Source organism: Cylas formicarius, unplaced genomic scaffold (genome assembly GCF_029955315.1).
Source record: "Cylas formicarius isolate icCylForm1 unplaced genomic scaffold, icCylForm1.1 PGA_scaffold_10__41_contigs__length_53128322, whole genome shotgun sequence".
NCBI classification, from domain to species: domain Eukaryota; kingdom Metazoa; phylum Arthropoda; class Insecta; order Coleoptera; family Brentidae; genus Cylas; species Cylas formicarius.
Window position 1 is genome coordinate 3,516,280 of NW_026844214.1, and position 16,029 is coordinate 3,532,308.

Consider the following 16,029-nt stretch of genomic DNA (forward strand, 5'->3'; position numbering starts at 1 on the left):
GAAATTCCACTTTTCGATGAATTTCCCACACCGACCGAGATCGCATAATCGATAGGACATTCATAATTTAATAAGTCGCTTCAAGGTTATTGAGATAATTGGCCGATGCCTATTGCAATTAATACATAAACAGGGAAACAATATAATAATTTGCATGTATTGGATTTCCCGGTCTTCGGCGTTTCATTCTCTGTCCGACAGAGAGCAGTCCAAACAGCAATATAAATTAATGAATGTAATTAAGCAAACCACCAAACCGTTATTGTTTATTCGATAAGGTATAACGTCTATCGAAAAACAAAATATTGTGTTGTTTATCTATTTATTTAATTTTTCATACAGAACGTGGATATCATATTATGAAACATAACAATAAAAAAAATTATATATGCGTATATATCTACTGCGTGTCCCACTTAAAAACTGTACACCCTTGTAAAATCTCGATCTCTCGATTTTGATATATTCTTTTTCGTTGAATAGGTCTCTGAAAAATGCACTAAAACCTTGTTTTGCTTATTACTTCACATGGCCAACTGAGACTATTTAACAACAGAGAGAGAAAAGAGAAGTACTATTGGGGTTTAAAAAAAAACTTGGCAACAAATTCTTATTCAGCAGTACTTAGAACCCAACACCAATTTTTATATTGTTTTAATACAGGGTGTTTGAAATATCTTACATTACTCTCGAAAGACATTATTATTATGTCTCTTATTACATCAACCTGAAGTCACGGCTAACTGGGACTAATTCTTGATGTAATTTCTTTAAGAACAAAGTGTCAAAGAATTCTTATCACGGACTACATAAAATCCAAGTATACCAATTTCCATGTTCGAATACCGGGTGCTCAAAATATCGCTGACACCTCGCTTAAGCATTACTCCTCTAGAATGTTTGTTTATGGCTCAATTTTAATAATTCTTTTTTGTTGGAAACATTTCACTGTAAGACACTTACGATTTTCTTAAAATTACATATAATTAGAGAGAATTAGACATACACTAAACAGACTTTACAACGATGTATTTTTATAGCAAAAAGCATTTTTAATTTTCATCCAATGAAAATAACTGATCATAATTAATTGACGTCGGCATACTGTCTCCTTTGTAAATCGAAGTTTACCATGGAGAATATTCGACGGTCGAGTTCACTCGCTCATTTATATTTTAATTTTGTTTACATTATATCTTTCGAATATTAAGATTTATTAATGCTGTTGTTTTAAGATGATTCTGAAAAATAAGTGTCTCTAAAAAAGGATTTTTTTACCATTATTTTTAAAATTATTTATTATTAGAAACGAGGACAATATTATTATGATTAATTGATATTGTACCTCTCATCATTCCCAAAAAACAGAAAATAAATGCGATAATTTGTTTAAAAAATAAGATAAATTACGGTTAAAAAACAATTTGTTGGCAAATAAACATCCCAATTCTTTGTTAAATACAATTTTATTGCGTGAAGAGGACGTTGTAGAGTCTAAAATTTGCTTATATGTGATATATGTGATATTCTAAAATTTCCATATGCAATTCGCTTTTTAATTGTCTGTGTACTCCATCTTTACTATCTGGAATTAGTTTTGTACTTAGTCTTAGTCAGTTGTTGTGACCACAATACACTCACTGTTAAGACGATATTTTGGCACATTATCGTAAGTTTTGTTTTTGTGATGGAATGATTTCCCTTAATAACACTTTTAGTGGCCTGATAAAGCGTACACCGTGTATAAAATATAACGATCCACTATACAATCTGGAAACCCATAGGAGATACGAATAAAAGTTTCTTAGATTCTCCTGAAGATTTAAAATATTATAATTTTGTTGATACAGGGTGTCTCAAAAGTGTCCCCCCGAGATCCTGTATATTGCGACATTTTTTGATATCCTGGTTAAAATAAAGGTCACTTTTTTAAAAATTCCTATTCAAATTTTGCACAGTTTAGGCAAAAATTGAGGTTATGTATTTTTTTTTTCATATTTTGATCGCCCCATAGGAAATTGTATTGTAACGCTACTGATACAGGTATTGCAACGAAAATTTAACCGCAAACTAAGCAGATGATGCACTACTTAATCAGTTTGACAGATGCGCCTCAGCTTATAGAGGGTGTTGAATATCTCAAAAAGTAAGAAAAATTTAAATATAAAATAACTTACAAACTTACCTTAACTGTATCTGAAAAAAAATATAGGATGTTGTATTTAAAAATCTTGAGATTTTGTTAATTAAATTCTCCAAAACGGCACCACCTATTTGGGACACCCTGTATAAGCTGAAGCGCATCTGTCAAACTGATTGAGTAGTGCATCATCTCCTTAGGCTGTGGTTAAATTTTCGTTGCAATATCTGGATCAGTAGCGTCACAACACAATTTTATATGGGGCAATTAATATATTAAATAATATAATAAAATAACAAAGTTGATGTCGGTTTTGGGACACCCGTATCAACAAAATTATAACATTTGAAATCTTGAGGAGCGTCCAACAAAATTTTGTAAGAAACTTTTTTTCGTATCTCGTACGGGTTTCCAGGTAGTACAGTGTATCGTTTTATTTGGCACACGGTGTACATTCATATACGAAGTCTTGACTTCATAAAAAAGCCAATATAATTTTGTTTATTCTTCTGTATTTGCAAGTTCAGTCCAAATTGTTAGTCGATTTTGCAACAAATTCTCATTAGTAACACAAAAAACCTTGGAAACGTTAACAAAAAAAAATTGGGGCTTGCCCTAAATTTTAACAATTGAAACACCTGGTTTTTAATTCTCTATGTCAAATTCCGAATTATCCAAATATTAATCTTAGCTTTTGGTAAAAAAAGATCCTTAGTGTCATCCATACCGCATATTCAAACTCGGCAACATTGTTAACGATGTTGTAAACATCTAAGATTGGTTTCCACTTTTAATTAATCGTTTTAGCGATAACGGGTTTTTTTCTTGCATCACATGAAATTTATCACTAGATACGGGCGCAAACAAAAACACACGTTTTTAAAAAAGGATCGACGGCCTTGTTGGAATTTTTCGAGTCTGTACAACAATGATTAACTCTTATCCTCGTTCTTCTTGTTTCTATGGGATCGTTTCTCACTAAACAAACCCACCCAACAGTTTTAACCTTGTTCTTTTTTGCTAGTAACGGTTCGGTTAAGCATCAAAATGGAAATTTCGACAATAATTTGTAGAGATACAAAAAATTATGTGATGAATAGTTACTGTATGCAGAGCAATTTAAATTTAAATAACAAAAATACTGGATTGCAAATACAAATACAAATACAAAACTCTCATCGGTAAGATCTTTTTCATGAGAGTAGGTACTATCGGGCACAAAAAAAAACTAGAACAAATATGACCTTTCAGTTTGATGGTAAAGGCCTATTTTCATGTAATATTTTTTTTCTACTCCCGTCTGTAAAATACCTAATTATCCACCGATCTAGCGTGCGGAAAGCGTCACTTTACCACGTCAGTTTTGTTTCCCATGAATCCGAGCCACTTCGGACATTTCCGGGATTTTACAGCACGGATTTGGAAGCAATCGGATGTTTTCGAAGATATTTCCCAAGCTTTGAATTTTGACGTTTGTCAATTCTGACAGTCATATCAGTGAATATATTTGTTTTGTGAAAATGTACCCAAAAAATTAACGGTCGTAGAAAAAGTATAGTATGCAACACGTTCGGTAAACTTCTTAACTCACTCGTTTATTAAAAACTCGCTCCGCTGCGCTCCGCTCGTGTCAAATAAACTCGTGAGTCAAATGCCGTTTAATGCACTTTTTGCATGATATACTATTGTCAACCTAAAAATTTTCCTAGTTTTTTGTTCGTGATGGTCCTTACTGTCATCTTGAAAACAAGCCCTAAAAAATAGGAAAAATGTTTTAGAGAATTAACCCAACACCCATTTTAATGTGAAAACTGTACTTTATGCAGGGTGATTCCTAAAATTAATACTTTGTTTTTGGGAGCTGATTCTTGCATTCATTTTGCGAAGAAGATATACTAACTGTACTATATAATTAACAGTATATTTTTGTTCTGGGGAATTTTCACCGACATTGTTTACTTAAATAAGTATGCCTAAATTTATCTGCTCAAAAAACTTGAAGATAAAGTGGGTTTTATTTTTGTTTTCAAAAACAAAGCAATAAGAAAAGAAATCTAGAATCAATACCATATTTTTTGTGATCATTTTGTTAGTTAATTATTTGCAAATGTTTGTCACTACTTTTGATGTTACCATTATTATCTAAAATAAATTTTTCATGTGACTACACAACCAAACATCCAACACTACCTACCCAAATGTCCAGCATGCAGGACGTATGGGTCAAATGTACATATCTTATTATTTTCGCAAATAACTTTTTCAAACTAATATTGTTCTTATTCAAATTATTTCCATGGGCTCTATAACATATGCTCCACATGACAGTGCTTCATTTACTGATTAATTTAATTACTATAATAAAATAAAAATTCGGCATTGAAAATTGACCCAATCTCCCGACCGAAATTCTGGTTATTTGTAAATTTTTAGCCCTTTTACGAGGGGTAAAATGGACCTCATAAAAAGTCTAAAAAAAAAGACATTCCATATTATTATAACCGAATCATAATTAATTTATTGAAAGATTGACAGATTTAACAGAAGAAGAGCTGACTAGGGAGCTGGATAATATTTCGGACAATGACTCAATCATTTCTGAAGATGAGCATACAGGATTTTCAGACAACGTTGTTGAAAGTGATGATGGATCAAGCTCGATCAGTGGATCACGCTCTGAAGAAGATCCTGATGACAATATACCTCTGGCACAATTATTCACAAGAAAAATATGGGATCGCGTTCAAGGAAACCATCTATCATTTAATGTGTCATCCCAATATCAGGGCTAAACTTACAGGAAAGAGTCATGTACAGTTTTTTAACCATTTAATTGATGATGAAATCATAGATCTATTCCAGAATGGGTGGATACTAATCCTACAGAAATGCGCAGATTTTTTCTTCCTCGAAACAGATGAGAGACTATTGGTCCACTAAATCGATTTACCGAAAACATATATCTGCAATTATGAGCAGAAGTAGATTCGAAAGTCTTTTGGGGATGTTCCACGTGAGCGATGATGAAGCGCCAAGATCCCAAGATGATCGTCTTTACAAAATCTCAAACTTCCTAAATCTGCTTCAAAATAAGTCCAAGTCGTCTTACACTCTTACTCTTACAGTAGATGTTTCCGTTTCTGAGAAAGTTGTAACGGAATAGATGGCAGGAGCCTTTTAGAGAGCGGCCGCACTCTGTATACAGATAACTGGTATACAGGTGTATCATTATCTAAAAGACTTATTGACAGAGAAACCCACTTAGTGGGAACATTAACAGCAATTCGGAAGGGAAATCCTCAGGACGTAGTCTAGTCTAAGTTGCAAAAAGGAGAAACTCTACGAAAGCAGAATGAAGATAAAACTCTAGTACTTAAGTGGGAAGACACTTCAATAAGTTTCATGAAAATAGGCAAAGAGATAACAAAACGCAATGCATTAGTAGAATTACAAAAGGGTAAACCTTTTATATATGTTTCCGATCAGATGGCTGCTTACGCTTCATTTCTAAGAAGCACCCTAAAATGGTATAATCGTCTTGTGTTCCACCTAATAACTGCTTCTAATATAGATATTACGCTACATCTTTTCAAAAAAAATACCAATAAAAAGATTAATATTATGAAATTGAAAGAAACAGTGGCCATGGACATTAATAAAGCTAAAAAGTTGCTTGATACCTCAAAAGAAGTAGAAGGTTCGACAAGAGTAGCACGAAAACGCTACAGCTACAGCACCATCAGTAACACAAAAAATTAAATACAATAGGTGTCACATGCGGTGCGCCCTCATGCATTGATTGCTTTCAGAAGCATGTAGTCTAGATGTAAAAGTTATACTTTTTAATGTTTTTTGTTACCAAAGTATTAACTTGTTTTTTTACTTCCTATAGAGGAAAGTTCTTATGTTTTTTTGTAGTTAGTATTTGTGTAAAAAGTTTCTGTAGGTGCATGTGCATATTTTTCAAGATGTTAAAATTTTCTAGAAAATTTGTTTTTTCTTTTTTAACTTTTATATCATTTTCGATATTTTTATTAACTTTGGTGAACATCTTTTAATTATTGAGAGGCGTTTTTTAACACAAAAGCTATATTTTATTTTTTACCAGTGGCGTCCGTACGGGGTATGGACTGAATATTTTAATAAATAAAACATTAATTTGGATTTAATTTAATTGGATTTGCATAATACGTGCTCGAGGGTGGCCACAAGCGTTTCAATTTAATGCTGCTGTGTTACCACCCGCAAGCACGGGGTCCCGAAAAGTAAAACACAAATGCCCACCTGCGGGAAGCATTTTCTTAATTCTTGAATTTTTGTATTATTAATCTTATTTATTTCTTCTATTAGAATGTTAAAAAATTTACATGATTTAAAATTTATAATTGGATACGAAATAAAGCAAATTAATAAAAAAAAGTTACGAGTAATGTTTTGGAAGGGTTCCGGGGGCCGATATTGAAGAGAAGTTAATGGTTAACACTTAACAAAATAATTTCTTTCGCATGCCCTCTTTTTATAAATTTTCTCTCAATTTTACTTACTGTGGATATTTTACTTTAAACGTCTCCTTGAGTTCTCCATAAGCAATAAAAATTAAATTTTCAATTTTCCGAGTTTCATTTAGATGCAAGGAGAGTGAGAGAGTTTTTAAAGAGCAACACGCAGATCAAATTAGGCGTATAATCTACGACGCTTATAAGGTGAATAGTGTTTTAACCATTTAAGAACTGCTTAAAAACTACTTACAGCCTTAATCATTAATTGTGCCAAGAGTCGTTGTGGACTTTTTTGAAGAAAATGGATTTTCGGGTCCAAATAATTAATTAACACCAAGTGCTAATCGAATCTTTGGAATGGAATGGAATGGAAAATTTTGAGAGCAAAATAGGCCAATGGTGTATTATCACGAAACGTGGTTCGACACTCACGACACAGTAAAAAAGGATGGTGTGATAACAGTAACCAGTGTGTACAAAACGGTTGGGTGGAAGATGCCTTATTTTTGTATGGAAAAAACGTCAAAAATTTAACTGTGGATTACCATGAAAACATGACCTCGTAAATATTTGAGGACTGGTGTGAAAATAAACTGTTGCCAAATTCCAAATACTTCTTCAAATAAAGAAGAGATAAAAAAATTCTGTGCGGAAATGATTTATATTTTGAAGAGAGCTACACCAAAAAACAACTTCTGGAATTATTAAAAATAAATTCTATTGATAAAGACTACGAAATCGATTCGATAGCACAACAAAACGGACATGAAACCTTGAGATTGCCACCGAGATTGTATATTTAACTCGATTGAGATGATTTGGTCTGAGTTGAAAGCGCATATAAGAGGAAATAACACTGAACCAAAATTTTGTGATAGTACCATAAACGTAATTCGGCAAGAGGTAGCTGAAATATCAGTACAAAACTGGGCTAACTGTGAAAAACGAGTAATAAAAGAAGAAGATATTTATCGAGAACGATTAGTGACGGAGTTGATCATTACAAAGTAGCAGTCACTTAAAAAATCGGCACAATCGATACTGTCGTCACCTAGACAGTATCGATTGTGCCGATCTTTTAAGTGACTGCTACTTTGTAACCTAATGAAATAGAACGTAATAAATTATCACTTTGTACTATTTTCTTATGTAGATGTTTCAAGAATTGCTACGCGAAAAAGATTGAAAACAGTCTTATATCCCGCTTGATTAATTCCTGGAATGGCTACGGGTAAGTTTCTGCTCGGCTATATGCGGTTTTGGAGTAATAAACGATAGGCATAGTTAATTTCAGGGTCAGTTGCAAAAGTACTATATTTCTGGTCCAAGTATACTCCTGTTCGTTTCAATATTGCATTTTTTTTATTCTTTTGCTTATAAAAAGTAAGAGATGGATAAAGGACCTGTTACTGGAACTAAGCATGAAATTTGACATTGAATTCGAAAATGGATTTTAAAATATAATGTTCCGTTTAAACCTGGTATCGATATCTCCTTTTGAACCCACCCTGTATATAAGAGAAAATTATGATGGTCATGGTATTTTATATATATTACATATATTATATGTGGTAAGTTAGTTAATAATTAACAGAAGAAAAATAATTTAGAGATAAAGATAGCTTTATTTCCATAAGACTAGATTTACAAGTGTTAGATATTGTCAGTCAATAACAAACAACGAATACGTATTAAAAGGTATCACAACAAAGAAAATCCTTAATATTGTAATAGGCGAGGCGTAGCACTTTGTTTTTAAGAGTGCATTTGAACTTTGTTTGACTAGTTATCTCCTTCAGTTCGATAGGCAATTTATATAAATTATATTTTATAAATTTTTACAGTCAAAACAAAGGGACTGCTTGCTGTAAGAGACAGCCGATGTGTAGGTATTTTTAGGTTAAGATTCGGTCTTAAACTGTACTGAATATCTGAGTTTCTTGAGGGCATATAAAGATTAGAGTTTCTTTTTACATACGTGGCACAATTTGGTATGTACATACTAGGAAGTGTCAATAAAGAGTGTTGTGGAAATTGGTCTCGACATGAAAAATTCGTTTCTGCATCCTAAAGACTTGCTCCGCACGTGGGGAACCTCCCCAACAAACCAAGGCGTAGTTGAGACATGAATAGACATACGAAAAGTAGTACATTTTTAACAAGGGGAAAGAAACCTGATGGCAGAGCCTCCATATGACAAAGCAGTAAACAGAAAGTTTTCTGAAAATGTGGTCCACCTGTTCGAACCAGGAGAGTCTCGAGTCTACATTTCTCGGATAAAGTGGAAATTATTTTCCATTAACGAGGACACCGAGTAACAAAATAGATTAATTATTTCTCCAAATAGGAGCTCCTCATTGTTCCCAGAACTTACCGGACTAGTAGCCGACAACATTGTTTAATTGGAATTCCCTGGCGACAAGAACGACGATATATATTACACCGAGTTAATTAAATTCAAAACATGTTTTCTTCGGTAAAACAATAAACAAAGAAGTTGGAAGAAACCGATATGTGTGTATTGGATTAAACCCGTTTAGATTGTGCATAAAAATAAAACAAATTGGGATTCTTCAAAATGGTTCTTGTGCATATATATAAAGCCGGAGCGTACGGATTGGCCAAGTCAGTTCTTAATCGGCGAATAAGTAGTCGAGAAATACTAAAATGAAGTGCCTTTTGGTTTTATGTCTGGCGGTGGCCTTCGCTATGGTGAGTTCTTGCAGACGCGGGATTAACACTTATCCTCCAGTAATTTACAAAGCGAGGGAGAGTATGAAATGGAGGATATCTTTTCATAAAGCTATATTTTAATATTAGTAATATGAATTATAGTGCTAGGTGTCGACAATCGTCATTTGAGGAACTGTCATCTCCTCTTGACGTTATAATTAACTGGTAGAATATTCCATCGATTAAGTGGTTAAGATCCGTCATTTTGTCCTCTTCTTTAATGATAAGCTGGACCGTTTTCCGCCAGTTCTCTCTTGTTGTAGTTCAAGTCACACTGAGAATACAGTGTGGTCTCTTAGTTCACCTGCTTTATCCTGGAGAATATCGGTATACTACATTTCCATCATTTCCTTCTCAGTTTTTTTTTTGATATGATGAACAAAATTATTCCGATACGAGTCATCTATAAGCGAACACCTTTTGTATTAAAATCATAGTTGTTTATTGCCATATATCGCTTTACTATAAAACTCGATAGGGTTAGGCCATAAAACATCTATCCAGGATTTGCAATTAAATCTTCTACTTCGAGTACCTCTGATTTTGAGTAGGACACTTCAAAGAAAATATTTTCTTCGAGCAGCCAATCGTGAATTCGAGGTCAGTAGATGCCTAAACTTACAAGAATGATAGGAAGCGTTATCCACAATAATTTTTTTTATCCATTAGGAAAATTGGGGATCAGCGTCCACTCAAACCATTCTATGACCCACATTGAACCAACTGTCATCTAAATAAATATTACAATTTATTTAAATGTCACAGGCCATTCAACAGGCAGACGCAGCTACAAAATTACAAAATGGCACAATATAAGGCTTATAGTATTTAATTATCTTTTTATAAATTTTTTATCTCTACAATGAAAGCAAAGGTTCGATTTAGGTAAATTATAACTAATAGCTAAAGAATTTTATATACGATTATTTAAATAAACTAAGGCTTAAACTAAACATATCTATACCTATTCGGCTTAGAAAAACACAGTTATTATAAGACCGAGCACATCTTATTATAGAAAAGTTAGAAAAGTAATTCGACTTAAATCACTTGCGCGCACCTGATATGGATTAGCTTTAAAACTCAGATAATTTATACAAAAAAAAGAATCCACAAGGTTATGCACAACTTTGTAAAGAAAAACAATATCAAAACAGTTTCTTCGAGTTTTTTTTATGCTTTCTATTCTGATGATATATTTACTATAAATAGGATTCCAAACTGTGGATGAGTACTCTAGTACAGATCTTATCATACTATTATACGCTATTATTATTGACTGATGCTTGTTGAATCCTTTGGTAGTTCTCAAAAACTCAAAAACTAACTGTCGTAGAAAAAGTATAGTATACAACACGTTCGGTAAACTTTTTAACTCTCTCGTTTATTAAACACTCACTCCGCTCGGGTCAAATAAACTCGTGAATCAAATGCCGTTTATCGCACTTGTTGCATAATATACTATTTTCTTCTCCCTTCTGTAAAATACTTAATTATGCACCCACCTAGTGTGCGGAAAGTGGCACTTTACCACGTCAGCTTCGATCCGAGCCACTTCGGATATTTCCGAGATATTACCGTACGGGTTTGGGAGCAATCGGATGTTCTCCGAGATTTTGAATTTTTACGTTTGTTAATTCTGACGAACATGTTTCGCAAAACCCAAAAACTAACACTCGTAGAAAAAGTATAGTATGTATAGTATTAATCACTTGTTGCATAATATACTATTATCGTTTTACCAAAATCGCCTTCAGAAATTAAGAGGAATTGGGGAAATTTTCCTATTTTATTACTATACAATTTGAAATTTCCAATGGATGTTTCACTTGCACAAAAACAGATACCAATTTGAGTCAATCAATCCAAATATGTGTTACTCTTAGCAATAGCATTAAATTTTGAGACCTTGACTTCTGATTGTGTTTTTTCATAAGATCCCTTATTTTATGAAACCCGGTATCCGATATCGAACTAGCTTTTCAGCTGTAATCTATGTATAATTGCCAAAGGCGAGATACATATTTGTGCAAAATGTTCTGCCATAACTTCTATTTAGTCCGTCCATAAGATATTTTACCATTTCTCCAGAGTACTCGTTAAAAATATGGGCATTAATGTCATGACCCTTCTTTGCTTTCGAAGTGTAATTTTTTTACATAAACCTGCATAAGCCTCGTTATACTTTTCAAGTATTTTCTTCAGCAACAAACATACTTTTAATATTTTAAGTAAAAAAAATTGCTTTAATGATTTTCTGAGAAAAAATGCATATTCTTCCGTCGCAATTTTCAAGTATCTCTATCCAAGGTCCATGAAAATTCTGTCTAGAATGAGCATTGCTTTTTTAAAATAGAAAAAGTGCATTTTTCTTCGATTGGCACATTTTGTATTGTCATGGTTTTTTGCAGGTATTTCTGGACTATAACTGGGAAGTTCCACTTGACCTGCTTCGTGTAGTAACTTAGCTACAATGATCTTTCCGACTCTAGCCGTTTTGTAACATCTTTCGTAGGTTATTATGTCTAAATCGCTTATTACGTCCTCTGGTGGCAATTTTAGAACCTCAAAAATAATTTGCAGCATTTTCTGTTTGGCGATATACTTAATTTTTTTTTCAAATTTATCCTTACTGGGATACCCGTTATAAATGACGATTTGCTAGCCATTTTTCTAATATTATTATTACTGTTGACATTATACGTATTGTTATGTCCAGTGAACGGAATTCTTCATTTTATTACTCGGCGTTACTTAAAAACAGAGTTTAGAAGTAACGTGTCTCGTTACATTTGTATTATTTTCACCAGCTGGTATTGGAGTTTATTCTTCAGAGCTTTTTTTGAATCTGCATTAGTCAATATTGGCATTAAATTTTCTTTTCACCTATTAGCTTACGGTAATAAGTAAACTGAAGATAGACAATGAGAATTGAAAATTGTTCCTAAATAAAGTCAGATCAACGTAGTGACGTACGACATTTTGCAGGCGAACCAACCCATTAAACAATCGTGGACCGTCGTCCATCAAGGCTGCCAGGCCAACCCTAAGACTTTTGTAGAGGAGGAAGTGTTCGAGAAACTCCGGAAAGGCGAAAAAGTCAACTTGCCCAACAATTTCGCTGACCATGCGTTCTGCATGTTGAAGGACATGGATTTGCAAGAACCCAACGGCAATATCAACACGCAAACCCTGAAAAAAGCTGTGCAAGAATCCGTTCAAGATCAAGCCAAAATCAATCAAATCACCAGCGAATGTTCCGCCAATGACCAGACCCCCCAGAAGACTGCTCTGACTTTGTTCAAATGTTTGGGCAAATATCACATCGATATCGGCCAATTTTAATTGGTTGGAACGTGTTTTAATAATTTTTGACTGAACTAATATAGAATTGTTATAAATTTAAATTAAGGTGGGTGGTGTGTTTTATTCAGCGAGAATTTTTCGTGTATCCAGTACTAACGCATGCTGTACTACCAAAGAGGCAGTCGGAGATGGCTGGAAATTATATTTATGTTCCTAGAATGCTAATGCTTACGCGATTATTGCAAAATGTTAATTGGTGAGGATTTTTTGAAAAAAAGTTGTCGTAAAATAAAATAGTGCGAAAGGTCACGTCGGTTGTTATTTAAATGTTAAAACTCGGATTTGGCTCTCAGAATCAAAGGAGTCAGGTCTCGTTTTAAAAGACGTTCCTTGTTCTATACTCTACGTTACAAAAAATAGTGATATGCGCCTGCACTTTTTTTTAAATTGTATTTGTGTCTGGAGTTAGCAGAAAAGATGCATATTAATTAAGAGTTATCGTTACATAAGGGATTAAAGGCACATTGAAGTTGATCAAGTTCAGCACCTATAACAAAACAAAGCAAAATATGGACATTGAATTGTTGAAACTTACTAGGTCGAATTACAACAAACAATTTCTGCTGAAACAACAGAATTACTACTAAAGAAAAGTGAGAAATGGATAAATAACTAACTAACAATAAAACGAAATGTACAAACAGGTACATATTTCAAGATACGCATTAACGAACTTAAAAGGGGCGTTTAAAAACAATAATGTAGATTCTAATTATGCTACACACTTAAACAAAGAAAAACACATTTTTGACGACAATTTTGATGTTTTACATACAGCCACAAAAAGTAGAAAATTAAATTTGGAAGCCATGGAGCTTAACAACAAAACAAAATGTGACATTCAAATATATTGCTTAAATTAAATTCTCACAACAACATTAATTAAGGTTTTATTGTCATTTTTCGGTATATATAGTAGCAGGTAGTTTGTATATATTACATTTGATAAAGACACGGTGTCGTCGAAACAATTGTCATGTAAAAATATATAATTTCGTGAAAATCTGAACTTTTAGTTCTTATTTATTTTGAGTTTGATGTTATTTAAAGCCCAATGCTCTATCTCGATTTTGACGTAAAAACCCACTTTTTATATAATGTCCAACCGTCTGACATTTTTTTATTCACACAGCCGAAAAAGACGCGTGCAGGGTGGGCACTATTAGGGGCATGTACCTTTTCTCAGGAACTACTGATTTTAGAAGAAAAAAGTTTATACAAAAGTTTTATGGTTTAAATTAAATTTTAATTTTTTTTTTGTATATATTGCAATTATAAGAATCTTTGGATTGGAGAAATGGAAACATCTGGTGGCCACTTGATCTTACCCCACTGGACTTTTTTTATAGGGGACAATGAAATATATGGTATATAAAGAAAAATGCACCGCGGTAAGTGAACTACAAATATGTATTGGAGAAGATGTAGTCCAACTAAATAAGACCGATTTTGTTTCTAATGCTCTAAACGGTATATAGGTTGATAAATTGGTTAAGGCTTTCGCTTCCCGTTGATAAGCTATTATCTTGATTCGGGTTTAAAGGCCGTCGTCGGTTGGAATTACTTCCTAACGTTTCGCTAGCAACGAGTGGCGAGCTTCTTCAGAGGTCCTTCCATCTCCGATGTTGGACGTAGACTGTAGACTACTACTACGCCACTCGTGCTAGCGAAACGTTAGGAAGTAATTCCAACCGACGACGGCCTTTAAACCCGAATCAAGATAATATGGTATATAGGTTTTTTATACCACATGCATTATTCAAAATAGTGGATATTTTGAAAACCTACTACAGACTTTATATTTTGTTTTACACTAGTTTTTACTTTAATTGTTTGCTTTTACTTAATACTGTCACTTGTCTTAAATTTTTAAACTTCTACCATAATTATACATATTATTTTACATCGTTGACGATATAAAAAATGATGACGTTTTAATTTCCTAAATCCGTAAATCTCTGTATGGCCTTACCTACAAAAAAGACCCATCACCTATTGCAAAGATCCTTAAAATTTATAAAATATGAGAATGATATGCTTTTTTAAAATTCTGTGTCAGTATTTCGAAAACCATTAGATTTAGGTATAGGACATATATATACCAAATGATAAGTATTTTGAACATGGGCGTCTCATTTAAAAAACAATATATTGCAAGTTGAAATAAAAAAAATGTCCTTTAATTAAAGACACCCTGTATAATTTCATAATACCTAGTCATAGCAGATCGTTAGAAAGAAGTCTTCTAAAAGTGTGTTCAGTCGTTACTGCCAGCCGTGGAAGGCCATATTCACTAAGACATAATTTTGCATAAAAAAATATATAATCTCAATTCCTGTTTAAACCACACAAAATTCGAATAAAAGTCTCCTTTATTTTTGGCAAGGATTCTAAAAATATCAAAATATATAGGATGCTCCGTTTAAAATTTTAAAACTAATGCCGGTCCAGCACTTATCGTATACCCTGTATATATAAAAAATAAGTAATTATAAACATTTTTTCTAAAATCAGTAGTTCCTGAGAAAATGTACAGGCCTCTAATAAAGTGGCCACCCTGTACACTCGGTGCGAGCCCTCATACATTATACCACACTATATTCTTCTTCTTAACGTACCAACTCCATTCAATGAAGATCGGCAACTCGCCCCGGCCCTCGACTACCCTCAATTTTGCCTTCTATTATAAGTTTCAGAAATGCATACTTGTTGCCTCTCATGATGTGTCCGAGGTACGCCGTTTTCTTTTTCTTAATGATGTTTATGAGGTCACGTTCTTTGTTCGTTCATTCTTATAGGTCGATTAACCCACATTTCTAACGCCTCTAATTTGTTTAACGTACTAGTCTTTAGCGTCCACGACTCGACCCCATACAGCACAGAAAACACATTTTACGAAATTATACCGGATTTGGGTGTTAAGGCTTTTGTCACTTAGCAAGTTTCGCATTTTCAAAAATGTTGCTCTGGCCATTTCTATTCTACCCAAATATCTAAATTTTTGCACTTTTGATATAACTGTTCCGCGTATTCTTGTCCAGAGGCTGGTTCGGGGTTCGGCTTATTACAATTGTTTTTGTCTTTTTTCTATTTATTTGTAGATCCATGTGCTCACTTACCGTTGTTATTTTATTTATTATATTTTGCTTGACGCAGTCGAAGGCTTTTGTATAATCTATAAAGGGCAAATATACATCCTTCCGTTGGTCCCTACATTTTTGCAGTAAGATCGACAGCGCAAACAATGCTTCACGGGTTCCAAGCCCTTCCCGAAAACCCATCTACTCCTCG

At 33.4% G+C, this 16,029-nt stretch overlaps 2 protein-coding genes across 2 annotated transcripts in view; one reads left to right on the forward strand and one right to left on the reverse strand.

Moving 5' to 3' along the window:
* LOC132699254 (calbindin-32) overlaps window positions 1-16,029 on the reverse strand; it is a 369,234-nt gene that overhangs the window by 252,921 nt on the left and 100,284 nt on the right. The gene's annotated exons all lie outside the window — the stretch shown is intronic.
* Window positions 9,131-12,779, forward strand: LOC132707649 (uncharacterized). The gene is made up of 2 exons (XM_060679574.1): window positions 9,131-9,351; window positions 12,361-12,779. The coding sequence occupies exons 1-2, from the start codon at window positions 9,307-9,309 to the stop codon at window positions 12,715-12,717; spliced, it is 402 nt and encodes a 133-aa protein (XP_060535557.1). The 5' UTR covers window positions 9,131-9,306; the 3' UTR covers window positions 12,718-12,779.

What these genes read in the sequence shown, in the direction of transcription:
- LOC132707649 (XM_060679574.1), top strand. Translation starts at nt 9,307, where the DNA reads ATGAAGTGCCTTTTGGTTTTATGTCTGGCGGTGGCCTTCGCTATG. An exon ending in TGGCGGTGGCCTTCGCTATG is followed by an intron (nt 9,352 to 12,360) that starts GTGAGTTCTTGC and finishes GACATTTTGCAG; the next exon opens with GCGAACCAACCCATTAAACA.